Raw genomic sequence first — 27,866 nt, 5'->3', positions numbered from 1 at the left:
CGAGTTTCCTTTTAACGAGCCCAAGTGGATTTTTTTGCGGGAAACCGGTAATTTTCGCGACTCTCGGATGTTGAAATAGCCGGTCAACGTCCTCCTCAGAGACAGAACAAAGGGGACGAACGAGTTTAACAAAATCCGGAGGTTCTTCAACCTACTTCGATCGAAGGCGCAACTGGGTCACCTTGCCGGTGGTTTTGCAACATCGATATAGGCGGCCGTCTAAGAAAACTATACTACATGTATGTATACATAGTCGTGCAGGGGCGGATCTTGACGAGGTACGCTCTAGAAACGTCCACTGAAAATCCGGTTTTGGGAAAATAACTGGGCCTTCTTTCGAAGGGAGAAGGGAGAAGAGAGGGGCGGTTGTGTGATCCTTTCTGTGGGGCCTGCTCGGATAAACTTTCGTTAAATTCCTGGAACGCATTAACCACAGCCCACTCGCTCGCTTCTCGGGCTTCGTGCGATCGGAGAACTTCGCAATTATGCAAGATCGAACGACGATGATCTCGCGGTAAATTCGAATCTCGACTCTTCTCTCGATTTTATGGAGCATCGTGCAACGCGATCGGAAAACTGCTTAGAAAAATATTGTAAGACGATCACTTTTTCTAGTAACGTGACAACGTGAAACAAAATTTTCTTCAAATAATCCACAACAATTCCTATTTGACTCGAAAAAGCACAGATTTTATAATGTTCACCTTTTATACTTAATTTTCAGTTTTCAGCGTAATCTTGTGTTCCATCGAGGTGCTGCATCGAAAGAACGGGGTGCTGGCTATCGAACGGAAAGGAAAGCGTCGTTGAATTTTGTCACCGGTGACGTAGCACTCGTCAATGACGATGATCGATGGGACTTTTTTTTGTGGAAAATAACGATCGGCATCTGGCAAGGTCGATGGCGTCGGCTGTCGGGGACGCTTGAGAAATGGAAGGCCACTTTCCCTTTCTCTTCGCTTTTCAACAATGCGTGCGCGCGTTCTCCGGCATATTTTCAATAAAATATCACGGTACCGTGGCTAGAGGAATACTTGCAAACTACCGTTACCGGTAAACCAACCATTCTTAATCATTTTCAATATTATAATCCTGCTGTTCTACTATTTTCTTCACTTTACAAAGAGTCTGATTCCGAACATTCTCGCATCAATGAATTTTCCAAATAATTCTTTATATAATTTTTAGCCTGTAAATGCTGTTTATAGTATCCAATAGAAGCAACATTGTCACAGACAAATCCGGATACAATTGATAAAAGGATTTTAAACAATTCTGCACGGGCATTGTTATCTCCCGAAACTTTCACAAAGTACGAATACGAGAACATTTTACGATTCTCGGCCACAAAGTGAAGATTTGCATGCGAATTGCACGATGAAGTTTGTGTTTGTTTATACTCGCTGATAAACCCGTCGACCACTCCCGCCAGACTCGCTTTCCAGTGAAAGATAGGAGGATGTTTATGTAACCAATAATTCGCAGGCGTAAGCGTGAATCGATGACCAATCAAACGCAACCCTGCTAACGACCGGACCGATGCGTTTAATCTATCGCGGCGTACACTTTTCGAATATCAATACGCCGACGACCAGAGGAATTTATCTACTTCCTGGCGAGAACGACTCGTTGCGAATTCTTTCGAAATAACTTCTCGATTCGCCAGTTTGGCACTCCTCGCACACGCTGCCTTTATTCTTTGCCCACTCTCGCGATCAACGTGTCGTTAATCTTACGGTATCGCGAATTTTCTGACGGAGACCGATGCGCGTGACATATTGAAACTGTGTCTTTACGAGCAGTGATTGGAATACGATCGTATTGCTGAGTTTTATGAATTTATATCATTCGTAAATATTGTAAGATATATGTATCATAACGAACTACAATCGGGTTGTAGGAATTCTTTCGAATGTGAATAACTTTCCTGCCAGACAAACGGTGTTTTCTGTGAAAAATGGAGGAGCTGTGGCACGGAATCCTTCTCGCCCTGGGGTAGCACGATCGCATGACCTTACGAGGCTTCGTCCCGATGCGCTCGCAACACCGCGAAGGTGTTGCGCAACAGAATATTATATGAACCTCTCGGCTCGCCTCGAGGGAGCACCTTCTCGGCTTATGCGTACATATTCGCGGTAAGGTTAACCTCCAGTGACATTTTGGACGACTTTCACCCGACTGGCCGGACGTGGACCGGCTGCTTTCTTCGTCTTTTCGGTCCCGGCGAACGCGCACAGAGACCATCGAGACTGGAGAGACTTTGTCTCTCTCTCTCTCTCTCTCTCTCTCTCTCTCTCTCTCTCTCTCTCTCTCTCAGCCAATTATAACGCGAGCATCGGGATCACGACGTTCAATTTCGGGCTTAATTCGACTCGCCAAGGTTCCTCGTCGCGTCGTCGATGACCGTGACCCAAATGTTTTCATCCCGGGGGAAAAAGAGAGAATAACGCGAGGCAGACATTTCGGCAAACGTGATCGTCGGTGTCGAATACATTCGATGTCGTGATGCCATTTCTTTTGTTCGTGCAAAGTTCCTCGGAGGGGTGAAGGGCAGTTGTAAATGTTGGAGAAACGTGTTCGATGGAATATCTTGACAATTCGACTAGTGGTATCAAGTCCGTCTCTCTCTAATTTCAAGTTTAACAAGAGAACAATAAGAATTTCGAAAGCAGTGATAGAGATTTTTCGTGAAATGTTTGATTTCTCTCGATTTTTACGTGTTCGTCCGAGATATGAAATTAAAGGTAAAACTACAGAGACTAACTTGATTATAACCGCTCTGTACGTGTTCAGTGACCTACGTGCGCTGTCGCAAGCCTCATAAAATCGCAGCAAGCGGCTCTCGATTCAAACAGAATCGATTCAACCGATCCCAGCATTCCGGCTCGCTGTTCTCCCCGCTTTCGTGCGAGAATTGGCGCGCGAAATTGCCCCGAGGTGAAATGAAAACTACGTAAAAATTACCTTTCGCAACTTCACCGTTCCTAACAATAAGATACTCCGGTGTAATTAAAAATAGAACATTGGTCTGACGGTCTGAAAATTTTTATTTCAAGTTGGAGCAAGTTTGAGGAATTAGGTTTGGGAAACGAGTGGGGGATGATGGTTAAGAAGTGGCTGATATCGAGTACGTGCTGCCAAAATTTTTGATTTGGGAGCACAGTGCGAATTGGTAGGCGGTTAAGGATCAGGAGAAAGCGCGAACAAGCACGCGATAGAACAAGAACAAGAGCAAACCAAGAGGCGGCGCCGCGCCGCGCTGCGCCGGTTTGCAAACACAAGGCGGCTTTCCACCGTATGCAAAACGAGCCGCTGTCCTGTTTGCACCTTTCCCCGCATCGCATTTTCACCCTGCGTTTCCCGGTGCTCTTTCCTGCACGCGCGCCGATTTTTCTTCCCGCGGTAGTAGTATACCGGTCGCGAACCGGTCGCCACGCGGCGACTTATTTTCGATTCGATCGCGGAAGAAACCGCAGCTCGTCGCGTTCAAATGAACGCGATACCGGTACCGGAGGAAACGCGCGCACGCGCTACCTGTTATTATCAAAGATCGAGGCGGAATTCCAATCGGCAGGTAAACCAGCCGATTTTTATTTGATATCGGAAAAATTCATCCCGGAATTCTGCTTCGGAATTTGGGTCAAAAATTCATCCAAAGCTTTGAATTAATTACTTGTGCACTTTGTAAGCATTTTGTCGCTGCCGCGAGCAAGGAAGCCGCGCCTCACAGCGTCCTAACAGAAGTCGCCCTCGGTTAAAATGTTAATATTAGTACGCCAGACTATGCGGACGCATTGTCTCGCTTTCGAAGACGGTGCACGTGCGTTTGGTAATTGTCTGTTAACTATAACCGTATGGAAGCAAGAATCAACGCCAGCCGATATATGTATACAGAGGCGATCGTAGACAGATACCTGCGGATACCTGTGGAATATCTAGGGCGCAGCGCGAAGTGGTTCTCCTTGGGCCGCCGCGCCGCGCCGATGCCGCATTCCGACCCATGCATCTCTCCTGCCAGTTCCCTTTTTCCCCTCTTTCTCCAATCCTTTTCCCCGCTTTTCCTTCGGCTCTCCCTCTTTTTCCACGCTATTCGTTTCCTGCTTCTATATTTAATCTCCGCGTTTCCACGCGTCGGACACTGGCCGACGGACAAATGCCATTAACTATACACTGTGCGCTATCGTTGCATTCGCAGTCCACGCGTAGGGTAGCTGACGGTAGAAGCTTGGCAACCACGGGGAAAACCTTTCAATTTCTGGAAACCTACAAATTTGTAAAGAATTGTGGAATTGTGAAATTGTAAAAAATGTAAGGCAGAGATGGCACTCGGAAAAATGAATTTTTGTACAATCTGCATTTGGCTTGTGACAGAAATTTCGCGATTCGTCTGAGCGTCCTTGATCCTCTCCGATCGAAAGCAGTTTTCTCGATAAATACGGTGAAACGGGTTATCCGTGCGTTCACGGAACGATCCCAGCGGCAATGCAGATCGATTTAACCGAGAAAGTTTCCGTCGATCCCAGGACCAACAGAGAGATCTCTGTTTTAATGCATCCATTCATGTTCTTAGAGAGTGAAGCATCGTCGGGCTGCGGTTACTCAATGGACCATTTTCTCGAAGGAAAACATCGCGAAGATGTAACGAACCATTTTTCTGCTCGATTGTAACGAGAAGTCGAGGTGAAATTCGTAACAGTTTCCGCATCTAGTTGCTCTCAATTACGTTGATTAGGTTCGTGCGATGCATTTCAGATTTCTCTTATTAGACGGTTTCAGCTCGCCGCCGCGCCAACCATTCTGCGCGATTTCGTCAATTGAATGCATCTGTTCCGAGCACCGTACGTTCGTTTAGAGGCGTTTTGTTTTTCATCGCAGTATCATGATTTTTTATAAAAATGGCAAGACTACTTAAAATCTTTAGTATTTAATTAAATGATAATATTTACTGACACACATGTTTGCCTATCATTTTTATGAATTCTTCGATGCTAAAGCGATGAATGGCGGAAACGAGTGTTTCGACGATGTTTATCTTTCTGAGAAGCAACAAGTTGTTCTCTGAGCGGCGACAAACGGCATTACGAATTTGTTACGACGCCGGTAACTGTTTAAAGGTGGCACGTCTGAATACGGAAGCAGACACGTAAGTGCTCGATACGTGGAACTGTAATCGACAGGGTGTAGTAACAGATTGCTTAGAACCGCCGTATCTGCGACAACTATGTAACCGTTTGATTCATAAATATAGAAATATCCATAACGGTTTATATAATGTTCCGCAACAGCGTTCACCAAAAATTCAACAAAATTTTCCGTTCTCTGTTGCATCCACCTGAACATCCTTATTGCTGCGTTGAAATCATTCGAAATGAATTCTTCGAAATTTTTCTTTCGACGGATCACTTTCCAAGAACCAAGGTCCAAGAATAAAAAGAGAGCTCTAAGTGTAACATAGCCTACAGTTACGTGTTCGCCTAAATCCGTGACTATCGTCGATCTCTGGCCGTTTACGCGACTGTAAAACACTCCGGGCGAATTTCGTTAGTGTATCCTTGAATTCGAACCAACTGTGGCTGCGTGACGTAATCGATCTGATATAATTATCGTAGATGCTAACGGTATTTTAACGCAGCTTGTAAGTAGCAACGTTCCCGGAATAATTGCATCGACCGTGGGAATCATTCATGATTTCTGCATAACGTTTCTTAACAGGTGATTGACTTTGCGAAATACGTAAACAAGTATTCCAATTCATTCGGCATAATTAAATTCTGCAATTCTTCAATTGATTTGTTAAATCGCAGTAGTCTAACTGCTGATAATATGCGAGCAAGAAGTCTAAAGTTTAATGGAATAATTGAACGCTGTATCCACAATGCATTCTTTCATAACGATGTGATTAAAGTATTATGTTCACGTACGCGTGTATTACATTATACGTGACATAACGGCCGTGCTCCTAGCACGATGAAAAATGTTACATCATATTCACGATCATCGATTAACACGTTTCGTGTCATAATCGCATACAGATCGGCCGAACAGAAAATACAAACGCGACTCGGGTCTAATCGGAATTTTTTAATTATTCAACGCGAACGAATCTGATTGCAGAAAGTTACAGAAATGTATTCTCCGAGAAATTGACGTGCTAATTATTGGAAATATTAAGGATAATGAACGAACCATTTCTGAGCGGCGAATGTGCATTTAAAATACCGCCTAACAAAGGCCTGAATGTAGACCAATAAAGTTCGCATGGTCTACTTGATGCGAAAGTGCTATAGAAAAGAAAGGTCTGTTCTCGTAAACTAATTAGTAGATTATATACTTCATGTTTGATGAGTATATTGCAGATTTATCATGGGGAAAACTGGGCCACCATTGAAACTGCGTACCGTTTAATTATCCTTTGTAATTATAAGACAAGGTGCATTGTGTTGGATTGAACAAACAACTTGTTCCTCATTTTCTCGACACAATTTCGAATTTTGTTTGAAGCCAAAACAGGCCTATCATAAAGTACGATCATCAACGATTAATTCGAGCCGTCAAACATGAAAAAATTCCCACGGGAACACAATTTAAAACCAACTCAAGAAGGTCCTTCAGAGTCGATTCATTTTTATCCGACTATTTTTCGATATATTTTAGATTTCTTCAAATCAATCAATATATGATTATCCAGCTTTTGACGTGCACTTGCATCATATTCACAATTATTCGAAAATCCATTAGGTAATTAAAACATGATGTTGGCAAGAAATAATTGAGTATCGATTTAGTGCAGATAAAAGATAAATGAGATCGTCGACGTGATCGCAAAGAAAGAGAGTTACGAGAACGCGTCGAGGAGCGACTGGCTGGTGGCAGGAAAAAAAAATCTCGAACAATCTCGGTTCCGTTCTGAATGCAGCTATCGCGGAATGGTTTGTTGCACCAACGGAGTGCAACAGCGACGCGCCGCGCCGCGCCGCTGCGCTGGTTGCATTGATTTCGCTCTTCGCGAGGATTCCTTCTTTCCATTCGGTTAATCGGCCACGAGATCTAGCGGTTTCTCGTTAGAATACCCGTTGTCCTGCACGTGGATCGTGTGCACTCTGTGCAACGAACGAGTTGCACCGCGCGCAACATTCAGTTCAACAAATCGGCAAATTTTTACGAATGGAATTTAACCCTTTGCACTCCTTTGTCGAGTCCGACTCGACATCAGAGATTTTATTTACAAGTATAATGAGCGTATTAGTAATTTATCGCGAGTCATTATCCGGTGAAACGGGAGATGAACGCATTAAATCAATCATCGTGTTTTTCCGATTCGAACGTTCCCGGCTCGGAAACCGAGCGCGCGCAACGATCGCCAGTCACTTTCACTGTCGATTGAGATAGTTTTAGAGGATCGAGAAGATCGAGAAGATCGAGAACTGGTACAGGGTGTATAAAAAGTAATGATCATCCGTCGTAGGGGTGAATCTACACCTGTGGATCGGTAGACTTTTGTAAAAGAAACTTTCCGCAAAATTGTTTCTACCAAAGAAAATTTCTCCTATTGAAGTTTATCTTTACATCAATACCTTCTACTCATCGAGAAGAGAAAAAGTTAGAAAGGAGTCGCAATGTCGCAAACAAATAGTTATTGAGATATATAAGCTGTCAAAGTTTTTGCAAAACTTATGTAAAAAGCAACTTTACCAACAATTTTCTTTGCTATAAGTTTCTTTTACAAATGTCCACCGATCCAGAGGTGTAGATTCACCCCTAGAACGGATGACCATTACTTTTCATACACCCTGTACAATTTCTTTCCAGCGACAGTGTTAAGACAGAGTTGATGAGCTCTAAACTATGTTCGTCTGAATTTCATTTCACTCCGATTTCATTAATTACTCCGAGCAAATGAAACCCTTAAATATTAATAACGGAACGAGCTTCTCGTGTGAACTGCTAATTCGAAAACAATACTTTAGGTACACAAAGTTATCTCATCGTTATTATTGCCTGTTATCGTTCGCGAATCTCGTAGGAATGTGGGGACGATGAGAACGATGCTGTTTCGCAATCAAGATCCCTCCAATTGAATCACTCTGGATCACAATGGAGTTTTATCTACTGAGAAATTATCCCGTATTTCTCTTTCATTTAACACCTGATAGGATTATCTGCAATTCTGTGTTGTGCTTCATTCTGTCTGATACATCTTTACAAAGCAATAACGCAGTGAATAATAGAGTGAACAAAGCACCGTTATGCAATGGAAAAATGATTAGGCTGTCCGAAAAGTTTCTTTCAGCATTGTTCGTTTAAAGTGTACGAGAAAAATGGTTACCCAGAGATCTTTCACGGTGCAAACGATCGGAAGGATCATAATTGTGGCAGCAATGGCAAAATGTCACCTCGGCCGAGGCTCGAAGAAAGTTCCCGTGATTTCGAAACCAGCCCAGATATTCACGTCGGTGTCGGTTCGTCTGTCAGTCCGTCTGGCTGACACGTCTTTTCCCTTTCGCGAGAATCCGGCTGTTTTATTCCGCGAAGCATTCAAACGGTTTTCTCCGGGCCCGACTCTGCGCGTCGCGACTCTTAAGTGTCCCCCAGTTTTCGTCGGACGTTTCTCCCTGCGAACCCGATCGTGTCAAAGGATTGGCAAATCACTGTACAGTCATCGGTATTCTTTTCCCATACCCTTCCCTGCCTTTTCGCATTCTTTTTGCACGTCCGGCTCGGTATATTAGAACCGCGTTGCCTCCGATGTTGGGATGAAGCTAGAATAAAGTGAAATTCACTTTATTCCAGCTTCATTCCTCGACGGGCTTTGTTAGTGAGAAGAACGATGGGGCCGATCGACGTGTAGAAATTAGTGTTGCGGCTGCGTTACCGCGAAAGAAAGAGGGTAACGAGGTTGTTGACACGTTGCCGAGCGCAACTACGACATTTCGACGGTTTCATCGTCAACGTTTGCTGTTGCTCGCACACCTTTCAGCTGCTACAAGAATGCCGATCAGGGAAGCTCCTCCCTGAACGCGGTTTGCATTTTTATTTTGCGTTCCCTCCGCGATCATATACCACGATATCGAGATCCTATTGAATTCGCGAACGCGGCGGGTTGCACGGAAATTATTTTTACCTTGCGCATCCTTTACGAGGAAGCGTTCTTTCAGATAAACTTGCGGAGACTGTCGTTGAGGTATTATTAAAAATCACGTAGAGGTTTAAACATCGATAATTTTTTAGATAATCAAAATTAGCAAGAAAAATCTTTGCGAACGAGGACTGCCGTGCAACTAGGTCAATCGATTGTAAATTATGCAATCGCCGACTACAACAAACCGACAAGGTTGTCGATAACCGCACGCGGAACAAGAAATAAAAAGAATAAAAATATTGGTATATTCCTTGAAATTCCAAGTGCTATATGTAGTTGTTCAGGGTTAATATAATTGCATTAGCTATGCATTCCGGTCAGCGTTTAGAATGTATTCTCTCTATGCTCTGTAGGAATGACGTTTCGTTATCAATGCGATTATATTGTGATTTCGCTTATCTCCGCCATAGTTCTCTGTGAAATGACAAATTTGCATAATTTCGTTGTTATTCATTTCGTCCAGGTACGACGAAAACAATTGGATAGCTGAATCAAGGCTTCGTACCCGGATCTTTCGCTCGACTGCTTCAATCGATTAGGCTACGCAGCCATCGACGAACTCTTCTCGATTGCCAAAGTCTCGTACAATCGCAATGGCCGTCGTCGTCTACCGTTCGGAACACGATTACTAAAGGACGCGACGTTTTTATTCAAATTAACTCGGCAACAAACGAAAAGCACAGTTGAACGCGAGACCTTTCAGCTAACATATCCCTAATAGCAACAGGGACGACCTTTGTCTGACACTTGCGTTGTCTGACACTATTGCTACAGGTTGGAAAACCTAAATTAGTAGTCGTTCTCATAAATTACAGTGAAAAATGTCATTCGTCGACTAAAATGTTCCTTGACGATACCATAATTTAAATGCATAATGTAAGGAACCAATGACTTTTCCCCAACGAAATACTGCTCACGTTCCACAAAGAGCTGCACGTAGCAATTCCGTCGTGCAAAGTATTACGATCACGAAGACTATTAACTTAATAAGAAAAAAAAGAAATGAAAAAAGGATTCGAGTATTTCGTGTCTAGCACGGACCGAGAATGGAGGGTCTCGTGTGCAGAGGATCTCGACAACGACGAGAGCGTTGATAATCGATGAGATCACGAATACCGTGTAATAAGAACGGCGTCGAAGGTGCAGCTTTTGGATGCTGAAGACGGTTGATCGCCTAGCACTCGACTTTCACTCCTGCGGCCAGGGCGAACGATGCGCCGTGCCAGATAAAAGGATGCCGGGTCGCTGCCATCGCTGCCAACGCTGGCAAAAGCCTGTCTGTCCACCCCGTTCCCTATCCTGCGCCGTTCCCGGCGAGAATCGTTTCGCGATGGCACGCTCGTGCATCGTTTCTCGATGCATTATGCAATTCGACGGTCGTTACCTCGAGTTGCGCCGGCCGCGAGACGCTACCGGGCCTCTAGTCCCTTCTAGCGATGGGTCCAAGTTCAATACGCGGAATTTTTGGCCACGAGATGCTTGCGGTTTCTCGTTGAGCTGATGTTCTAACCTAAAAAGTCCGAAATATTCATCTTCTTTTGGATTGGGTGGAAATGTATTTGGAAAACATGCTGTTAAAAATTTCGATGGATACAAGCTTAATGTGAAACTAATTTTTTAAGAAGATTTTAATTTAAAAAGACCGTGCAGCCACTTGATGAAGACGGTTGTGTTTACGATGAACTTGGACCCACCACTAGGATGATGACGATGACGCCAGCTACCGAACCGCAACGTCGCGTGCCGATCGCAAACGGATGCGCGTCGTCGCACGTGTTACACGTGCATGCGATGCACCGAGCTTTTCAAGCATTGAAGTCACCCACGTCTACTTCAAACTTCTTGCGAACCTAGCGAGCGAACACGAACCGACAGACGATGCAACACAAACGAGTACAAACATTCTTAAACTAGCAGGACGATTCTATATACATCTACAAATAAAGCTGATGCTATTCCTTAGTTAAAGATATTCAATTTCTCCCACTGATGAAGACGCAGTTCAAATATTTGAAGATGCGGTAGAAATGTCAGCAGAAAATGCATTAAACAAATACAACCCTCCACCTGAATCTCCCAATTACAATGAACATAATCCGACTCGACTCGACCGAAAGGTTGCAGTATGCAGTTTGCAGCATTAATGAGCCTGCGTTCAAGAAGAAACAATTCGCAGGCCGGCTAAGAATGCAGAATGCTTTCCACGTGCATTGAACCCGCTAAACCCGTGGCCGAGTATGTAACGAGATCTTCGGCCACGATAGACGCTGAAACGAAGAGCCTAAATCATACGCAATCTTTCGCAAGTTTCCTTCTAAAAGCGTTTAGAAGGATGATTTATCGGCCCCGCGGCTGCGTGTCACTGACCATAAATCAAACACTGTATACAGACCCACACGGTTACGTCAATTACGAATATAATTATACTATGCACCGTACATAATTCTCTGAATTGAGTTTGATACATCGCCGGCGCGACGCGTCGGTTCCGGTGACGCGAATTGATATCGCCCGCATACAAAAGAACCGTCTGCGTAACGGTGACTCGATGGAACGTGGTATCAAACTCTGCTACCCTTTGTATACCAAAAATGAAAAATGTAATCGCTAGCTATCGTAACCTGATGCACGAGCTTAAAAAGAAGTTCGTCCATTAGACGCACTTTAGTGACATAATTGCCGCAGGTACATTGTGAAACTTCTTTTCTCATTTTTGTCAAAAATGCGTGAAATCCGGAGTTTAATTATAGAAATTTTAGTGAAAGACTATCTAATAGAATTATTAATTTAATAGACTGTTTTGATAGAATTATTTCATTTCAATTTGAAATGGTATGGTACATTGGAAAGAAAAGATCCGCAGTATATTAACCCTTAGCACTCGAGTGGCGACTCCGAGGCGCCACTAAAAATTGCTGTACCATTATTCAAAATATTGTTTACATTACTAAATATGTTAGTATCTAATCAATTACTAAACATGTAAGTATTGTGTGAGGTATTATATCAATTTCATATTCATACAAAGAAGAGAATTAATATAGAATGGAATTATTCTCGGTCGAAAGAAATGTTTAATTTTTCAGTTAAAATAGGTCCGAGTGTAAAAGGGTTAATTAGTCTACGGGAGCTTGCACAATAATTTCCGCCCGTAATTTCTCCCAAGCGCGATGTCTGCCCACGTCCGAAACTATGGCAACTCGTTCTAGCTTGAGAAAATCATGAGAAATGAGACACGGTTGGGAAAACTTCGATTAAGAAGCAGAAACTATAACGCCGCGCCGGTTATTTTCATCGTGGTCGTCGCCTGATCTGGCATTCGTGTCTCCAGCTCTCCTTGGGAGACTCGAACGAGTGCATGAAGCTGAGTATACGCTTGCTGCTAATTCCCGCGTTGTCGTTGCTCTCGGTATGTCTGAATCGATTTTTAATTAAGATTTTTCATATTTTTAAGCTACACCCAGAACAAGAGAAAAATTCATTTAAGAGAAAGATTCAATCCAAAGGACTCGCAAAAAGTGTGTACCCGGCTTAAAGCGTCCGCCATCGAATTTTTCTCTCGGAATATAGGTTGATCCAATTGACTTCGAACAAAGGGGAATTAACATCTATGGGAATGGACTGCAAAAGGAATCTTATGAATATGTAATGGCGGAGTTCATACGTAAGGATTCGGGGGCAAGGTGAGAGAAGAGGTTGCGAGGAGGAGGACGACCGGTGTGGAGTCCTACTCGAATCGGTCGACTTAAGGGGACTTACACAGCCGAATATTAATCAATGAGAGGCGTGACCACCTGCATCCTTCGCAGGTAAGTAACACTGACGCAGCTTTACCGTTATCCGGAAGGTGTTTGTGCATTAGCCATCCGGTGCAATGCATCCTCTTTCATCATCGAGTCGCCCCGGACACTGTGCAAACCTCGCGTGCCAGGTCCTGATTTCGACCGCAACGAAACAATTTCGTCCTTATTTCGTTGGGGATGCTGTTTAAACTATTTTTTATAACATCGCGCCCCCCTAAAATAAGAAAAGAAGAAAGATTGAAACGTCCATGATTGTATTTTAATTTATAAAGAGAAGATTCTGTAGATATAATCTGAAGTGAAAATCTTCGGAAACGGCGGCACAGAAAATATAAAATGAGCTGCGAAGGATCGACACGCAAGCCGCGATAGTAATCGCGATAGCATTAAATGCAGTTTACGAAAGAACAAAGGTAGGCACTTTTGCGCTCGGGCAAAAAACGCATGGCAAAAATCAGCCAGGAAAATCCATTGCAAAAATGTTGTTACACATGGTGGTTACCGCGCCGGCGGCGGCTGCGAACATGAAACTGTCTGGTGGAACGCGAATTAATTAACAAGTTCATAAGCGCATTATAAGACTTCGATTTCTATCCGCTTTCATGGTTCCCCGCTGATCCTCTGCGACGCGGCCTTGATTATGACCTTTCAAACCACTGCTCCGCAATTGTTACAAACGTTAGAAATATAAAACTGGCGTACGTATGTGTGTACGTAAGCGCGAGCGATTTATTCGTGAAACTGGATTAAACGGAGCGAGAAAGTTCCGTTGTCGTCGAAAGCGTCCGGCATTAACATGCGCCTGTCCGCCATGATTGAAATCGTCTCCTCGGAAGTACTATACTGAATTAGAATACGTTCCTATTCGTCTCTGACTCGAGTATTCTCGTACCTTTACCTGGATTTCGGTGGGAACATTCGTGACATTTTAAATACCGGACCACACACACACACTAGCTTGTACTTTCCACTTTTACCACATTTTTGAAATTCTAAACGCCGCAAGAAACCGCCATTAAGAACCACTGTTCAAATGACGACGACGAAGATAACACAGTGTTCTCGACAGATTTTTATCGGCGAATCAAAATGGTAAATTAATAATTATGGAGAAGTCAGTCGGATCGTTATTTTCTCTTTTCGATCGATTTGTTTCCGTGGCAGAGCCAAACCCAGACTTCACCGCAAGATGTAAGAGCAAACTGACGAAACAATTGCAAAATCCTTGGAACTTTCTTGTACAAGAAATGCGGCAAGTGCCAGAAACGCGAACGGATGATGTAAGGAAATAAATGTGAATCGTTTCGGGCCGATCGACCGGCGATAAAACTCGCCGGCGCCTGTCAAAAATCGTAAACGCGCATCTTCTCGCGTACGAAAATCGTACGATGAAATTCTTCTCTCGTTCACATAAAACGTTCGACATACCGAGTTCGAGAACGAACATTCCTATCCGTGTTAATAAGAAGTCACCTGCAGGTGTGCCGTGTTAGTACCTGCTACACGGGGACCAGTCTAGATCTGATATAATCGACTTTCTACCGGCGAACCCGAAAATAAGTACGTGGAAAGAACCATCTTGCATCGATACGAATTTCGAAGTACCGAACCGATCGAACTAATACGATTATACTAATTCCGTAAATCAACTCTTCAAGGGAACATTTCCAGAAATCAATTCTTCGAGATGACATTTTCATTTTTAGATGATTTAACGAATATAACGTAAAGAGCATCAAAATAAATTCTAAAAACTAAAAGCATTTTCAATTTACATATTCGGTTTCAATTCGACGAATTAATGTTTGATTCACAATTTCTATCGTACAACAAAATCCAACTTTATTTCCTGAATAAACAGATTTGATATGCCTGTTTTATTCAGTAAATGATGAAGATAAAATTTTATGCTATACGAGGGATATCAAGTTCCATGCCACGAAATCTGATCCGTACCTTTTTGGACAGTTCCTGAAGAGACACGTTGGACTGTTAATTTTTTAAATGAATGGAGATATCTACGTGTGCGATGCATTCGGGACAGGAGTATCGCCGTACAAAGTAGCTTTGTCCATTGTGTCCACTGTGTCCACACCTACAAAGTAGCTGTGTGCCTGAATCACGTATAGATCGTACGGATCCTGCTCGCAGATCTATTTCTGGCCGATTGCGACCGAAACCAAAGTAACGGCCCTAACGAGTAGCAGTTTGCCAGATAACCTCTATCGGAATGCAGAACAGGGTGTTGTATCTGAGCTGGGTGTCACGGTGAGTCACGTCGATCATGCTCGACCTTCGTCTCCTCCCAGCGTTCCCCGTTATTTTATATATTGCACAGCCAGCCGCCGCCGATTGCCGATTGCCGGTCGCCGGTCAATCGGTTATTATTCTGATCGCATAGCAATCGGTCAATATTCTGCAAATCGTGCGACCATGCTAGCACACCACCTGAGTACGCAAACTGAGTCGCACCTGCACGGATTCGACGAATTTCGACGCGATTTGGCGAATAAAAAGAAACGACTCCTTCTTCGTTTCTCGTTCTTTGAAATTTTCTTCGTTTACACATCTATTTCTTTTTTTGTTTTTTAATGATATTGATTAAATATATTGGAAACAATTCTGTCTGACGGGCATGCAAAACATGGCTGTAAAAAGCACAAATTGTATCTCTGGATATATTTTCGTCCTCGATTATGGAAATCGATTCCACTCGCACGAATAATCGTGCATAAGCTGGCAGCCGAGCTTCTCTTAATTCAGCATAATGAAGTCTTTTTTTGTGGACGCCTCTTATGTCATGTGATTTTTTAAAATCGAAAGGAACTTAATTGCACTCGTAACAGCGACTGAAGAAATGTGGAAATCGTTCTTCTGGTCATTCTCACGAGACTATTCGTATTTATAAGATATTGTAATTATTTACATGAATGAAGAAAAAGATGTCAAACGTGTCGAACTACTTTGCCATTCAAATAGCTCACCATTCATATAATTGTGTGCAATTAACTTAACAATTAAGTATGATATGTTTTTGTTATGAATGTATAAAATCCGCTGGCTAATAATCATGCATGCAGTCTTATTTAATCTGGATTATAAACTCCCCCGCGATCACCCTGTACGAAAAAGGTGCTCGACTCACCGATACGTTCCAAAATCCACATAAGAGGGAACAAAGGATCCACGGATGCTCTCACCTTCGAAATCCTGATTCACAGATTTTCGTTGGACCGTGTGAAAACCAGCCGCGACTGGAAACTGGTATCCCCGGTCCCTGAAAGCAAATGTTGCCGATGAAAAAAAGCTGAAACGAAAGCAACAAAAAGAAACAAAGGAGGGGACGGCGATCGAGGATCATCGGCGAAGCGGAAAAAATTATTTTGAAACAGTGTGCAACCTGGAGAGGATCAAAAACCGAGATAGAAAAAGACACTGCTCAAGAGATAAAAAGAGAAAGAGAGAGAAATAGCCAGAGGAAAGTATTATTAATGGGTCTCTGTTACCGTGCTGGAGAAAGTAGAAAACTTTTTACGTATTTCTATAAATTTTGTGTATTTTCAAAATCGATGCAGCTTTCGTGGAAGTTCGTTCTTTTCATTGGTGTGCATTCATATGAATGTAATACATCAAATCAAATGAATAATTTTAAAGTTGTACGTGTACTGCAAAATAAATCGGATTATGTATTATCTACTATTTAATATACTGTTTTACCCAGCTCTGTGGAGGAGCTCTGCTCCGATGGCACTTTCAGAGAAAAATAAAAGATGTAAAAAGAAAAGGAGAGAACTAGAAGGACTCGTTATCATCGGGCGCTTTCGAAGAAAGAATAAACTAAAAGAAAGGTCGGACGTCGTCGGTGCGAAAAATAGAGAGACCGTGTCAGAAGAAAGAGAAGAAGAGATAAGAAACTGAAGAGAGAGCTAGAGGGACGCGTTATTACCGGGCCTCGGTTAGGTGTCTTTGGATGGCATTTTCAGGGGAAGAATAAAGAAAAAGAAAGGGAGAACGGCGTCGTCGGGACGAAAAAGACAGGGAAGGTGTAAAAAGAAAGAGAAAGAGAAAGAGAGAAAGAGAGAGGGGTGAGGTGAGAGAGGTAGAGGGTATCGGTATATAGTTGAACATAGTACCACTTCTTCAAGTGACAAGGAGGAGAAAAGGAGGAGAGGCTTTTAAGGAGGAGGTGGAAGAGGAACAGCACGTGACCAATGACTTATATAAAGGTGGAGAACGACAGCCCGCAAACACAGAGTTCTCTCTGCGCAGTGGAGCCTGTGCCCGCAAAAGTGATCGCAAATTTTTTTTCTTCTTTCGGTTCTCTTCTTTCCCGATTCGTCGAACAAAAAGCGAAACGAACAACAACAAAAAAGCCGCAACCGTCCGGAAAACGCATCTTCGAGAAGTAAACGAAACGCGCACGGGTTTTTCTTTTTTTCAATTTCTCCGCCACGCCAAGTATACCACGCGGGAAGAGTCTCGTACACAAACCATGAGGACGTACTACGTGATTGCCGCCATTCTGATCGCCGGTACGTACCCGCCAACCAACATAATCGCGAGAGATACACGCGAGACGCTCATCACGGATAACGTATGATGAGGAGGATGATGATGAGCAGGATGATGATGATGATGATGATGATGATGATGATGAGTAAAGCATTGGGGGCGACGCGTTTAAATCCGGACTTACGCGATTATCTCGTTCTGGTTAAAAGTGTTATTGACGACGGTTCTTCTCACCGGAAGTGGAGGAACCAAGTGTGTGACATACGCGTGTGGACCACGAGAGAGTGCACTCTTCCGGTGTAATTGGTTTTTCTCGTTGTTCGATGGCCAGGGAAAATAGGAAACCGTGGCTTTCGGGATCGTTTGTTTTCTTATTGTTACTCTCTGTTACACACTGGCCAGAAAATATTTTATAATTAGACAGTAGAATATTTGAAGAAATAAAATTCCGAAGAACGGTTACAATATCTGGAAAAGAAAATAATAAAGAGTAGAAGAAAGTGGGACTTCGAGTTGCATGAAAAATTGAAATTTCAGTGAAATTTTAAGCTTTCTAGTGGCGGTTTGAACGTGCGCAATATGGAGCAGGATATCTGCTCGTGCAGTTTCTAATCTCGTTTTTGGTAATATTTTATTCAAGACTAGATTCTAGTTGCGATACGTGGAAACCGACACGCCATACGGTACCGTGCTAGATCAACATCTGCCATAAAGTCAGTGAAAGCTAGTTAACGTGACGGATAGAATGCAATTATCGTATAGACCCATTTGTAAAATTTCATTTACGGTACGTCGACGGAAAAGAAGAAAACAGTAGAAAATAGTTGAACATTGCGTGTCGAAGTCTGTCGAGGTAGTTAGAAGTAGATATGGTGTGGTTTGTTGACGACTCTTATCGAAGCACGTTTTTATTGGTCGCTTCTGCGAACGATCTTGTCGTTGAAACGAGATCGAAAGGCGGATTCAGTTTCCGTGCGAAGAGAAACCTTCCCGACCCGCATTTGCATTCTTTTTCATCCCCTTCCACGGACTTTCCTTGTCGCAAGAGGATAACCTTGGCCCAGATCTTGACCCTTCTTTTTATCACCGACCACCATCGTCGTCAGACGTTTGTCCATCGTCCATCGAAATTCATACTTGAAGCATAATCCAACTATAGAAAACAGGCTTCATGAAAACGTTAAACAATACAGAAGGAAATTTTTATCCGAAAAACATCGAGGGTGGGGGAATCAAGTTTTCAATAATTAATTTTTCTCTCGTCTGGAACATTTCAATAAAATTGTCTATACTTCGTTAAAAATATACATAAAGAAAAAAGAACAAGTAAAGCGGAGCTAATTTCGCATAGAGATCGTTAATCGAACAACAGGTTATTATGGGATCGGAGACGAGTGTTTCGGTGGCGCGGCGATCCCGAGAAAAATGAAAGTGAATACAGCACACGCACACCGTTGCGAACGGTGTTACTCTGGCGTATGCGAAATTACGAACGGCGAATGTATGCGTGCGTGGTCTTGCGAGAAGGAGAGAGAGATGAGGAGATATACGAGGAGACTAAAAAGAGAGGAGAAACACGCACGACGGAAAACGTGTTGAGGAGAGCCGAGTGAACGGGATGCTGGGAGACGGGAGAGCCCAGTCACGAGCCGTGTTGGAGTTGCAGCTGGTAGCTGGGCCTGGCTCTAGGCCCAAAGTGAAAGCGCCTGGCGAAAGTCAGTTTGTGTCCTTACATAAGACGTTTAGGTTATTCAGACATCATACGCCGCGAAAAAAGAATAACAGATTGTTAGTCGTAATTGCCGGCCACAGGACAATGCACGACGGCAGGCGCCCGGCCTGTCGATAATTAATACTCGCATTTTCCTTGCACAAATTTTATTCGATATCTTCATGAAGCATCTAATTTCGTCAACTAAACTGAGCGTCAGGCTATCTATCGTAAAATGATTCCGAAAAAAATCGGGGAATCTTTAAGAATCCAATCTGATTAAGCAATCTAATGTAAATTCAGAGTACATCTATCAGTTTTCTCTGAAAATTATCATTTTTATAGCCGATTTAATTTGAACATTAATTACCAACGTACACGACCGGTCGAGATCAGTTTATGCAACGGCAACATAAAAATCGTTCTACTTCGATCGGAAAGCTAGATTCCCACGGAACACAGTCGGATAAATAATTAATTCGCAACCGTCGCAGTAAACACAATATTTCCCAGATGAAAGTAAGAGTCGATGGCATTTGAATAATTTCCTGTTTCACACTGGAAATCACGGAACAGACGGAAATTCCTCTGCCGCATGATTCATACTAATAGCAGTCTAAACATATCATACGATCGATAAAGTCTTCAATTAACTTGGGTCCGAGTGTCGGTAATGTTAGTGTCGTTTAGAAACGTACGTTCATTGAACTGCCTGTACAAGTCTTTTTTAGTTCCTCGCAAATTTCTCCTGGGTAAATACCTCAGTTAACAATCCGAGAACCTATCTCATTTTCTTGTTGGAAAATCACATTTCTGTAAGCTACGTTTCGTTTGCTCCATTTTTTAGCCCTCCATGATTTTCCCCGTTGTCGATACTGAAATTAATCGCGTGAGAGCGTAGTCCATAACGAGTCTGTAAATCATGTTTCACTTGCGTTTCAGCCATTTTTCAATTTTACACAATTTTAACTTTTGCATGGATTTCTTCGTTCTCAGCGATACTAGTCGCAGTTAATTAGAAATTTCCATGAACCAAAAGAGGAAGCGCGGTCTCTTCTGGCAACAATCAATTTGATTTCCCAATGTCTGCGGAACAGGTAAAATTGTACTCGATTATGCCGCGAGATCCCTGGCACGATTAAATCTTGCACCGGGCGTAACCGCAGAACAGATTTTTACCTGCGGATTACTTCTCTGAACGGAGGGGAAAGAGAGAGAATCTGACCACGATTAGATCAATCCCGACAGCAAAACACGTAATTCAATTTATCCCTCATTAAAGTAATAAATCGTTTCGAAGCAGAAATCTCTGAAATCCGCGACCGCAATATAAAAAGCTTCCTTCCTTTACTTTCGATTCCCAGCGACCGTCTAATTAGCATAAATTGATGCAACTGTTCTATGATTGTCGCAACTTCTTTTTTTTCTGTTCTTGTTCTTGTTTAATAACGTGTTTTAATCGCTTCCTTCCAACCGGGCGGTAAACAGTTCCAGTTTCATATTATCCAGATACGAATAAAAAGGAAGTTATCGCCGGTTGTTACGGGTTCGATGTTATCGCTCGTTTGTGCGTCGTTAAAGTTATTGGCGCATAAATATTCTCGGTAATTGTATACTTCGTTACGACGTTGCGTTTCAACATTTTCGAAATTTTGAAACAGATAGGAATATTGTAATAGTTCTGCTCTACGTATGGGAATCGAACGAGCATGATCACGTTGAAAGTGAAGCATGTTTTACTGTTTCCTTCGTTACGGAAATGCTTTTTTCCGCGGTTCAATAGACTTTCATGCACATTCCAACGTCGTGTGAAGTCTTTATCAGATCTTTCTTAACTGTCCTTTCAGTATGAAAATGCCTGTGGTCTGTTTTTGTAGTCATTGTTATGCAGCTGACGTGATTGTACAATGCGCATGGTCGTACAACTCGATTCAGGAAGTGAAATAGTCTCGATTGCTTTTATTTATAGAATAAGTAACTCCATTCTCCGGAATGATCGAAATGATTATCGCGAACACGATTTCGTTATCGGAAAGTCTAAAAATGTAACGGAATGCAAAAGGTGTAGGTATCTTATTTACGGTAACATTGAACTTTCCCGTTTATCGTGCGATTTATGTTAACGTTAGTCTCGTGATCAATGTGCCGTGACTAATACATCGAGTCGCAAGTCCGTGAGTCAGATGCCTGTAAATCAAGTCTGATCGGGAACAACAAATATATCGGGTATTGTTAGACTTTCGAACAATGGAAAACAAGTTCTTAGATTTCAGGGAAATAAATCATTGTGTTGCAAGAAAGCTTGATCGCTCCAATCTAAGCATTGTTACACACGTTATCATTTGGTTCTCAGTCTCAGCTATAACCAAAATTCGATCTCAAATCATTCTCAGTCTCACAATCAGTTAGGACCAAAATTCCGCCTGAAACGGTTCTCAGCCGCACATCTGGGATAAAAGTTTGCTCCAAACCTTTTCAAGTACTCTATCGTCATCATCCTCATCAGAAACGAAAGTTTTTCTAACTTACAGAATATGAATTGAAGACTTGACAACTCAAACGAATCATTAAATTCCGAGATAAAGTTTGTAAATTGACTGTTTACAGGCGCGAATGGCCAAGAGTCCTTCAAATGCCCAGACGACTTCGGGTTCTACCCGCACCACATATCCTGCGACAAATACTGGAAATGCGACAACAACGTGGCCGAGTTGAAAACCTGCGGCAACGGACTCGCGTTCGACGCAAGTGACAGCAAGTTCCTCACCGAAAACTGCGACTACCTCCACAACGTTGACTGCGGCGAGAGGACGCAGCTCGAGCCGGCGATCAACACGCCCCATTGTCCAAGATTGTATGGCATCTTCGCCGACGATAAGAAATGCGACGTATTCTGGAACTGCTGGAACGGAGAGTCGTCCAGGTATCAGTGCAGCCCTGGACTTGCCTACGATCGCGAAGCCAGAGTTTGCATGTGGGCCGACCAGGTGCCTGAGTGCAAGAACGAAGGTACGTGTCTCCTAACTGTACTCGAGCCATTCTAGCAATTAGTCTCGCGGAGTAGTATTTTGATTGTTTTAAATTATTGTGCTGCAAAAGTCAAAGTGGCGAAAAACGTCTAAACCTAAACGGTTCGCGCAAACACGGTCCGCCATCGAACAAGGAAATGTCAAAGGCGCATAACCGTAGTGAAATCAGCATTCCGTGGCTTTCGATTTTCTTCTACTGTCTTGCATCTGCTGTGTAGCGTGGATGATCATCGCTCCGGAGAAAAAGTCTGAAAAATGTTTTCAGACAATTACTGGGTGCGCTAGTTTTTCTATTCAGGACTTTCATGTTTTCTCTTCGATCATTACATTGTCCTCTCGCGCCGCGAGCGGATTTATTAATGCGCATCAATTATTCCGCATGATAATAACATGGTAACGAGAGGAAACTCGTTGCCTCTTGCTTCTGTCTGACCATCAGCGGCGAGATCTACTTTAGTCTCTTCGAGGTTGAATGATCAAAAAAAGATCGCGACCTCGTTCGCTTCATATGCAGTTTCGAATTGTTCCTGATTGCAATTCCTTTAATTCTCTATTATTTAAATCTGCTTAAATTTTCGTTGTAAATTCCACCGTGGATCATCGACTGTCCTAACCATTGGCGTCTCAGAGAAGCAGCCATTTTCCTTGTAGAAGGAACGTTTTACGGTGTAACGGAGCCCAATTTTCGAGAAACGAACGAAATTACGTCAGTTCGAAAGTAAGCGGCCCATTTCCCGTGGCGAGCATCGTTCTGGTTCGCCGCAATGGCGGTACCAAGCACGCCATCTTGCAACGATCTCGTTCATTATGCCAGTCCGCGTTCGATCGACGATACGTGACAATAGCCCCCACGCACATCCTGTGCGTTTCATCACGGCCGGAATCTTCGCCCGATAGAATTCAAAGGCGAACCATGATATTACCATTCACCGGCTTCCACTGTCGGACAATTGCTGCGAGACTCTCACCACGCCTCTCAACCTCTCCCGAGAGCTCCACTGTCAATTATATCGGAACGGTTCCGAACCGTTCTGAACGCACACCAAGCATCCACACAGTGAAACATTGAAAAATAAAGTAACGAGTAGACTGCGGATGTTTATGGAGTTTTCAGTTTTTGTAGACGAATTCTAAGAAAGTGGAATAAAATAGAATCTTATTGTACTAAAGTCTGTCACATTTGATATCCTAGCATTTTCGAAAATTTTCAAAAGCCATAATTACATAAAGATCCGCAGTCTAGTAATGAGAATGCATTCGAACCAAATATGCATTTTCACGGACGATTTTCTGCCATCACAGATAGAATCATTATTTTGACTTTGTACAATCTGTGCGACTTCCGATCGGAGAATCCTCTCTAGAGCCTCTATCTCACCGTTTGTTTGATCGCGTTGCGCAGAGGTCGCGGGAGGTTTCAATTGTCCGGCCGCCGGCGAAGTGAGCGGAGCATCCGGCAGCTTCAGCAGACACGCCCATCCCGAGGACTGCAGAAAGTATTACATTTGTCTGGAGGGCATTGCCAGAGAGTACGGTTGCCCCATCGGAACCGTCTTCAAGATCGGTGACGCCGACGGCAGCGGCGCCTGCGAGGACCCCGAGGACGTTCCCGGATGGTGAGTCCTTCTCAATCATTTTTCAAAGTTAAACTACTGTGGTTTGTATCCTCACACGAGACTTCAATATGTTCCCCACAGAAATATCAATATTTTCCGCCATTTCTTCGACCTCCAGGTTTTCATTAATCTCTAGTCAGATTTTACAGGTTTCTGAAGACATTTTTTCCTGCCATTTTTTGAACTTCCAGGATGAAAACAACCCCTTTATTACTGTTAATGTCTAGTCAGAATTTGCAGGTTCCTGAAGAATCCCCACAAAACTTTTATTTGTTGTGAGAAAACTGATTCAAGTAAATGCAATGACCAGACTCGTCGTTTATAAAGTATATATTCATATAAAAATGAGAATTCTTCGAGCTAGGGTAAAATAAAAATTCATTTTCTTCCGTTCTGTGTTTCTCCTAATATGTATATCATAATCGAATAAAATCCTACTTATCAGGAACTGTCACGCGCAAATGATCAAGATCGCTATCTAGCCAGCCATCGAGCTAGAAGTGTCCAACTTCGTTTCCCAATAGAAAAGAAGAAAGCCCGAGAAATTCCTTGTCGAGTCACCACCAGTTTGAAATTGTAATTAACGACGTTCGAGTAAAGGAGACGGTGTTAAATCGAAATGTATCGAGAAACTTCGCGTCCAGACGTTACGTAAAAACAAATTCTGGACAAACCGGGTATTATATAGACCGAGTTTGATTACAGTATTTAAAAACTCGTGAGACACGCGCCGCGACTGAAAGTCCCGTCAGGTGTTTCTTCTTTTTCGGGTGACGCAATTAAACGGATATTCTCTCGTGTGTACCGGGTTGATAGGTTTTGCGTAACACCGTCGAAATGTTGGTAACACAATATTTATATAATGCCCCGGCGCGGCGCGCGAAGACAGGAATAACGTGTGTGAAAGCTTGCACGCGAAACGTGCTTTCGAAAAATCCCAGAGATCATTTTATTTTCATAGAACACGATCAACCGTTTCCTCGTTCCCGCGTCACTGGTTATCGACACTTCTGAAGTACAACTTCATTTCGTTCACTTTCTCTGGGAGCTACTCTGCTAATCGTTTCTCTCTTTCTCTCTCTTATCCAGAGATTATATATTATTATCTTAATCGAAAGTTAAGACACGATTACGAACCATGAGAATAAAAACTTTATTCTGCTTGATGTTCTACTAAATAAGATCGTGGATGAATCGAATTATACTAATAGGGAGAAGACGTCATTCGAAGATAACGAATCTGTCGAAGAACAATTAATTTTTGTAAAAACAACTCGTCGCCTCTCTTCGTTCTGCAGTTTACTAATAAGAAGGAATCTTCAAATTGTTTCTAATAACAACATCCTTAATAATAACGATACCGTTACTTAACAACAAAACTGTCTAACCTTGTGTACACATCGAATGTATGTCTGAGATTATGCTAAAAAAGAATCTGTGGGTGGTATCCCTCATTGATTGCTCTTGATGGAAGAGAAACAATACATACCTGTTTCATAATATTCATTCTGCATTTCATTCGGCCAATTTATTTAAGTGAATATTGCAAGTCTTCAATAAGAAGTTTGAGAAGAGTTGAACGACATTTTGGGCTGCACTTTTTCCTTTTTCCTATGTAATCCAGTAGATATTGGCGAGAAAATGCTGAAAATCCTAGTTTCCATCCTAGGAGGTTAGTGGTCCAAAAGTTATGAGTGTTTCGAGTTAAAGAGCGAACGAGGCTGTTCCATCAAGAGTATGAACGTGATTAACTGAGAACACGAAATGCACGCACCGGAGGTGGCACACGTCACGCATGACCTAACACCCGGATTTTTCCCGGTTCTGCTTCGCAGTGAGGATTACTACGGTGACCTGGACCTGAAGAGCATCAGGAAGAGCGAGCTGCTTGCCGGAATTCAGAATTCAGGCGAAATCAGGAAGCCCCAAGGTCAGGGAAAACCAAGGCCCCCGTCGGCACCTGCGAGGCCCAACGCACCCCAGGAATAATTTCTAACCCCTTCAACCCCTTCTTCGCCTTTCTAATTCCCCTTCTTCTCCCCGCCCTTTCTTCGCATCTTCTCATCCTTTTCCCCATCCTTCACAAAACGCTCTCTCTCTCTCTCTCTCCCTCTCTCTCTCTTCCCTGATCACACGCACACACATACACACGCGCACGTACCTACACGCAAACACAAACACGAACTCATAAAATCTCGAGCGAACAGCCCTGGTGTTCGATACCTCGGTATATGTGCTGGTGATTATGATAGGCGGCCTGAACCTAATCGCGAGAATCGAGTAACCGATTGCTATATGTAAAGAAGCACACTTGGAAATCGTGTCATCGTATGATTTCACAGACTTCAAGAGACTTCAAGGCCGCTCTCATAATTACAGGTAAATATATGTCACGCCGAGAGTCAAGAGTGCTCGATCGCCTCTTCTCGTCCAGCTCTACAATCTTCGAAATCACAGTAGAACCTCGCTCGTTGCAACCCCGTTCATTCCACGGAAACCTCGTTCGTTGCATACCAACGACCCCCACTACCGGTTGTTAGAACCTCTGGGACTCGTGGTCGGGGATCGCGGTGGCCACGAAGTGGGGAGAATAGATAGCGTGATTTGTTGCACGCATTTCGGTCCCGTTTCGTGCAACCAGCGAGGCTCTACTGTACCAGGGAGCAATCTTGGAACCCCGGTAAGAGCAACCGAGAGAAATTCGTCGATTGTAAAGTTTCTGCGTCTAGAAATTTCTATTTATAATCCTCCCCGAGCGATCTTAACGCTCCCAGCTCCCATTTTTGTTTTGTTTTTGACTTTGTTTCTTTTTTATTAAAATTACTAATGAAATTACTAAGAGACTGATCGTAGCTCGTCGGAGCCCGGGATAACGTTTAAGATCTGCGATTGGGAGATTGATTATGTTTCGATTTGTGCCACGGTGTTCGATGAAATTCACGGTCGTATCGTCTCATCGGTTTCTTCCATTCTTCCCATTCTTTCACGTCCACGTGCTTCTTTCGATGTCGTGAGACGTTCGGTCCAAGGGAAATCGATCGCGAAAATCTCGTAGATAATGGGAAATTCTCTCGCTTCGAGGCTGCCACAACCGCCCCACGCACTCTTGGCCTCGGTCGAGCATGCTTGCGTTAAGCTAGACTCATCCGTGTATTTGTAAGTAATGTGAAAGATTCGTATAATAAATGGAAAAACATTCGTTGAAACCGATTCTATGTGTTTTCAACCACACCCTCGATCCATCCCCCACATCGTTTCATGGTGATCTAACCGCTGCATGATCGTTCGAATTAATCAACAGCACGCGTTCTTTTCAGCGCACATTTAACTAAATGTTTTTTTCTGTTTGTCTCTAAGAGCTCTCCACAGAAGATATTGAACTACAATGTTTAAAATTTCATTTTATTGCATGGGATCTCGTTAAAAATTATTTTACATTTTTATTTATCTATTTTAGAACGAATAAGATAAGATTTGGCTTGTGTAGATGTGTACAGCAATATAAAAACAGTATTTCCATGAATAACAAGTTTAAATTGATTGATTAGCGAGAAGTACTACGGCGACGTGGACCTGAAGGCTCTACGTAAACTGGGATACAAGAAAAAGTAAGAAGAAAATGCGAGGGATCATGGGAAATCGCCGAGACAGTTTTAGGACAGATCAAAATTCATCGATCTTTCAGCAGGAAAGATTTACAAAAATCTTATGGTACGGACAGAATAAATTTAACATAATTTAATTTAGCTTATTGTTAGTAATAAGTTATATAAGTACTTTAGTATCGAACTAAAAATATTGAAACTATACCTAGAATCTTTGAATTGAACGAAATCAAACGCGTGTGTGGATAAATAACAAATGATTAATGAAGCTTGATTGTATTGTATATATTTTTTATTATTGTAATATGTAAAATCGACCGGATCATACACCATGCTTTTTTTTTAATCTTCAGTATCATCGTTCATGATCATGATTGTATACCAAATTACTATGACATAGACTTCTGTGTAAATAAATATTATATAAATAAATGACCATACCTGACTGTGA

The 27,866-nt window shown here is 42.8% G+C and overlaps 2 protein-coding genes across 5 annotated transcripts in view; both read left to right on the top strand.

The window, feature by feature from the left end:
* Positions 1-17,344, top strand: part of LOC143207169 (uncharacterized) — a 25,768-nt gene extending 8,424 nt beyond the window's left edge. Inside the window, exons 6-8 of one of the 3 annotated variants that reach the window (XM_076421569.1) lie at positions 80-1,053; positions 1,189-12,948; positions 16,164-17,344. The gene's annotated coding sequence lies outside the window, so the exon portion shown is untranslated. Of the gene's footprint in view, positions 1-79; positions 12,949-16,163 lie in introns of all 3 variants that reach the window. The other 2 variants (XM_076422326.1, XM_076420759.1) reach the window with 2 other exon arrangements.
* Positions 17,200-27,866, top strand: Gasp (Chitin binding Peritrophin-A domain-containing protein Gasp). Of its 2 annotated transcripts, none has more exons than XM_076424410.1 (4): positions 17,200-17,474; positions 21,773-22,174; positions 23,597-23,810; positions 27,359-27,866. In XM_076424410.1, the coding sequence occupies exons 1-4, from the start codon at positions 17,435-17,437 to the stop codon at positions 27,420-27,422; spliced, it is 720 nt and encodes a 239-aa protein (XP_076280525.1). In that variant the 5' UTR covers positions 17,200-17,434; the 3' UTR covers positions 27,423-27,866. The 2 variants fall into 2 exon arrangements, with proteins under 2 accessions (XP_076280525.1, XP_076279669.1); XM_076423554.1 differs by lacking the exon at positions 27,359-27,866 and adding an exon at positions 25,646-27,016 and having other exon boundaries at positions 17,202-17,474.

Source organism: Lasioglossum baleicum, chromosome 1 (assembly GCF_051020765.1).
Source record: "Lasioglossum baleicum chromosome 1, iyLasBale1, whole genome shotgun sequence".
In the NCBI taxonomy this organism is placed as follows: domain Eukaryota; kingdom Metazoa; phylum Arthropoda; class Insecta; order Hymenoptera; family Halictidae; genus Lasioglossum; species Lasioglossum baleicum.
This window is presented reverse-complemented; position numbering and strand designations above follow the sequence as displayed.

What these genes read in the sequence shown, in the direction of transcription:
- Gasp (XM_076423554.1), top strand. Translation starts at nt 17,435, where the DNA reads ATGAGGACGTACTACGTGATTGCCGCCATTCTGATCGCCG. An exon ending in TGCCGCCATTCTGATCGCCG is followed by an intron (nt 17,475 to 21,772) that starts GTACGTACCCGC and finishes GACTGTTTACAG; the next exon opens with GCGCGAATGGCCAAGAGTCC. An exon ending in GCCTGAGTGCAAGAACGAAG is followed by an intron (nt 22,175 to 23,596) that starts GTACGTGTCTCC and finishes CGCGTTGCGCAG; the next exon opens with AGGTCGCGGGAGGTTTCAAT.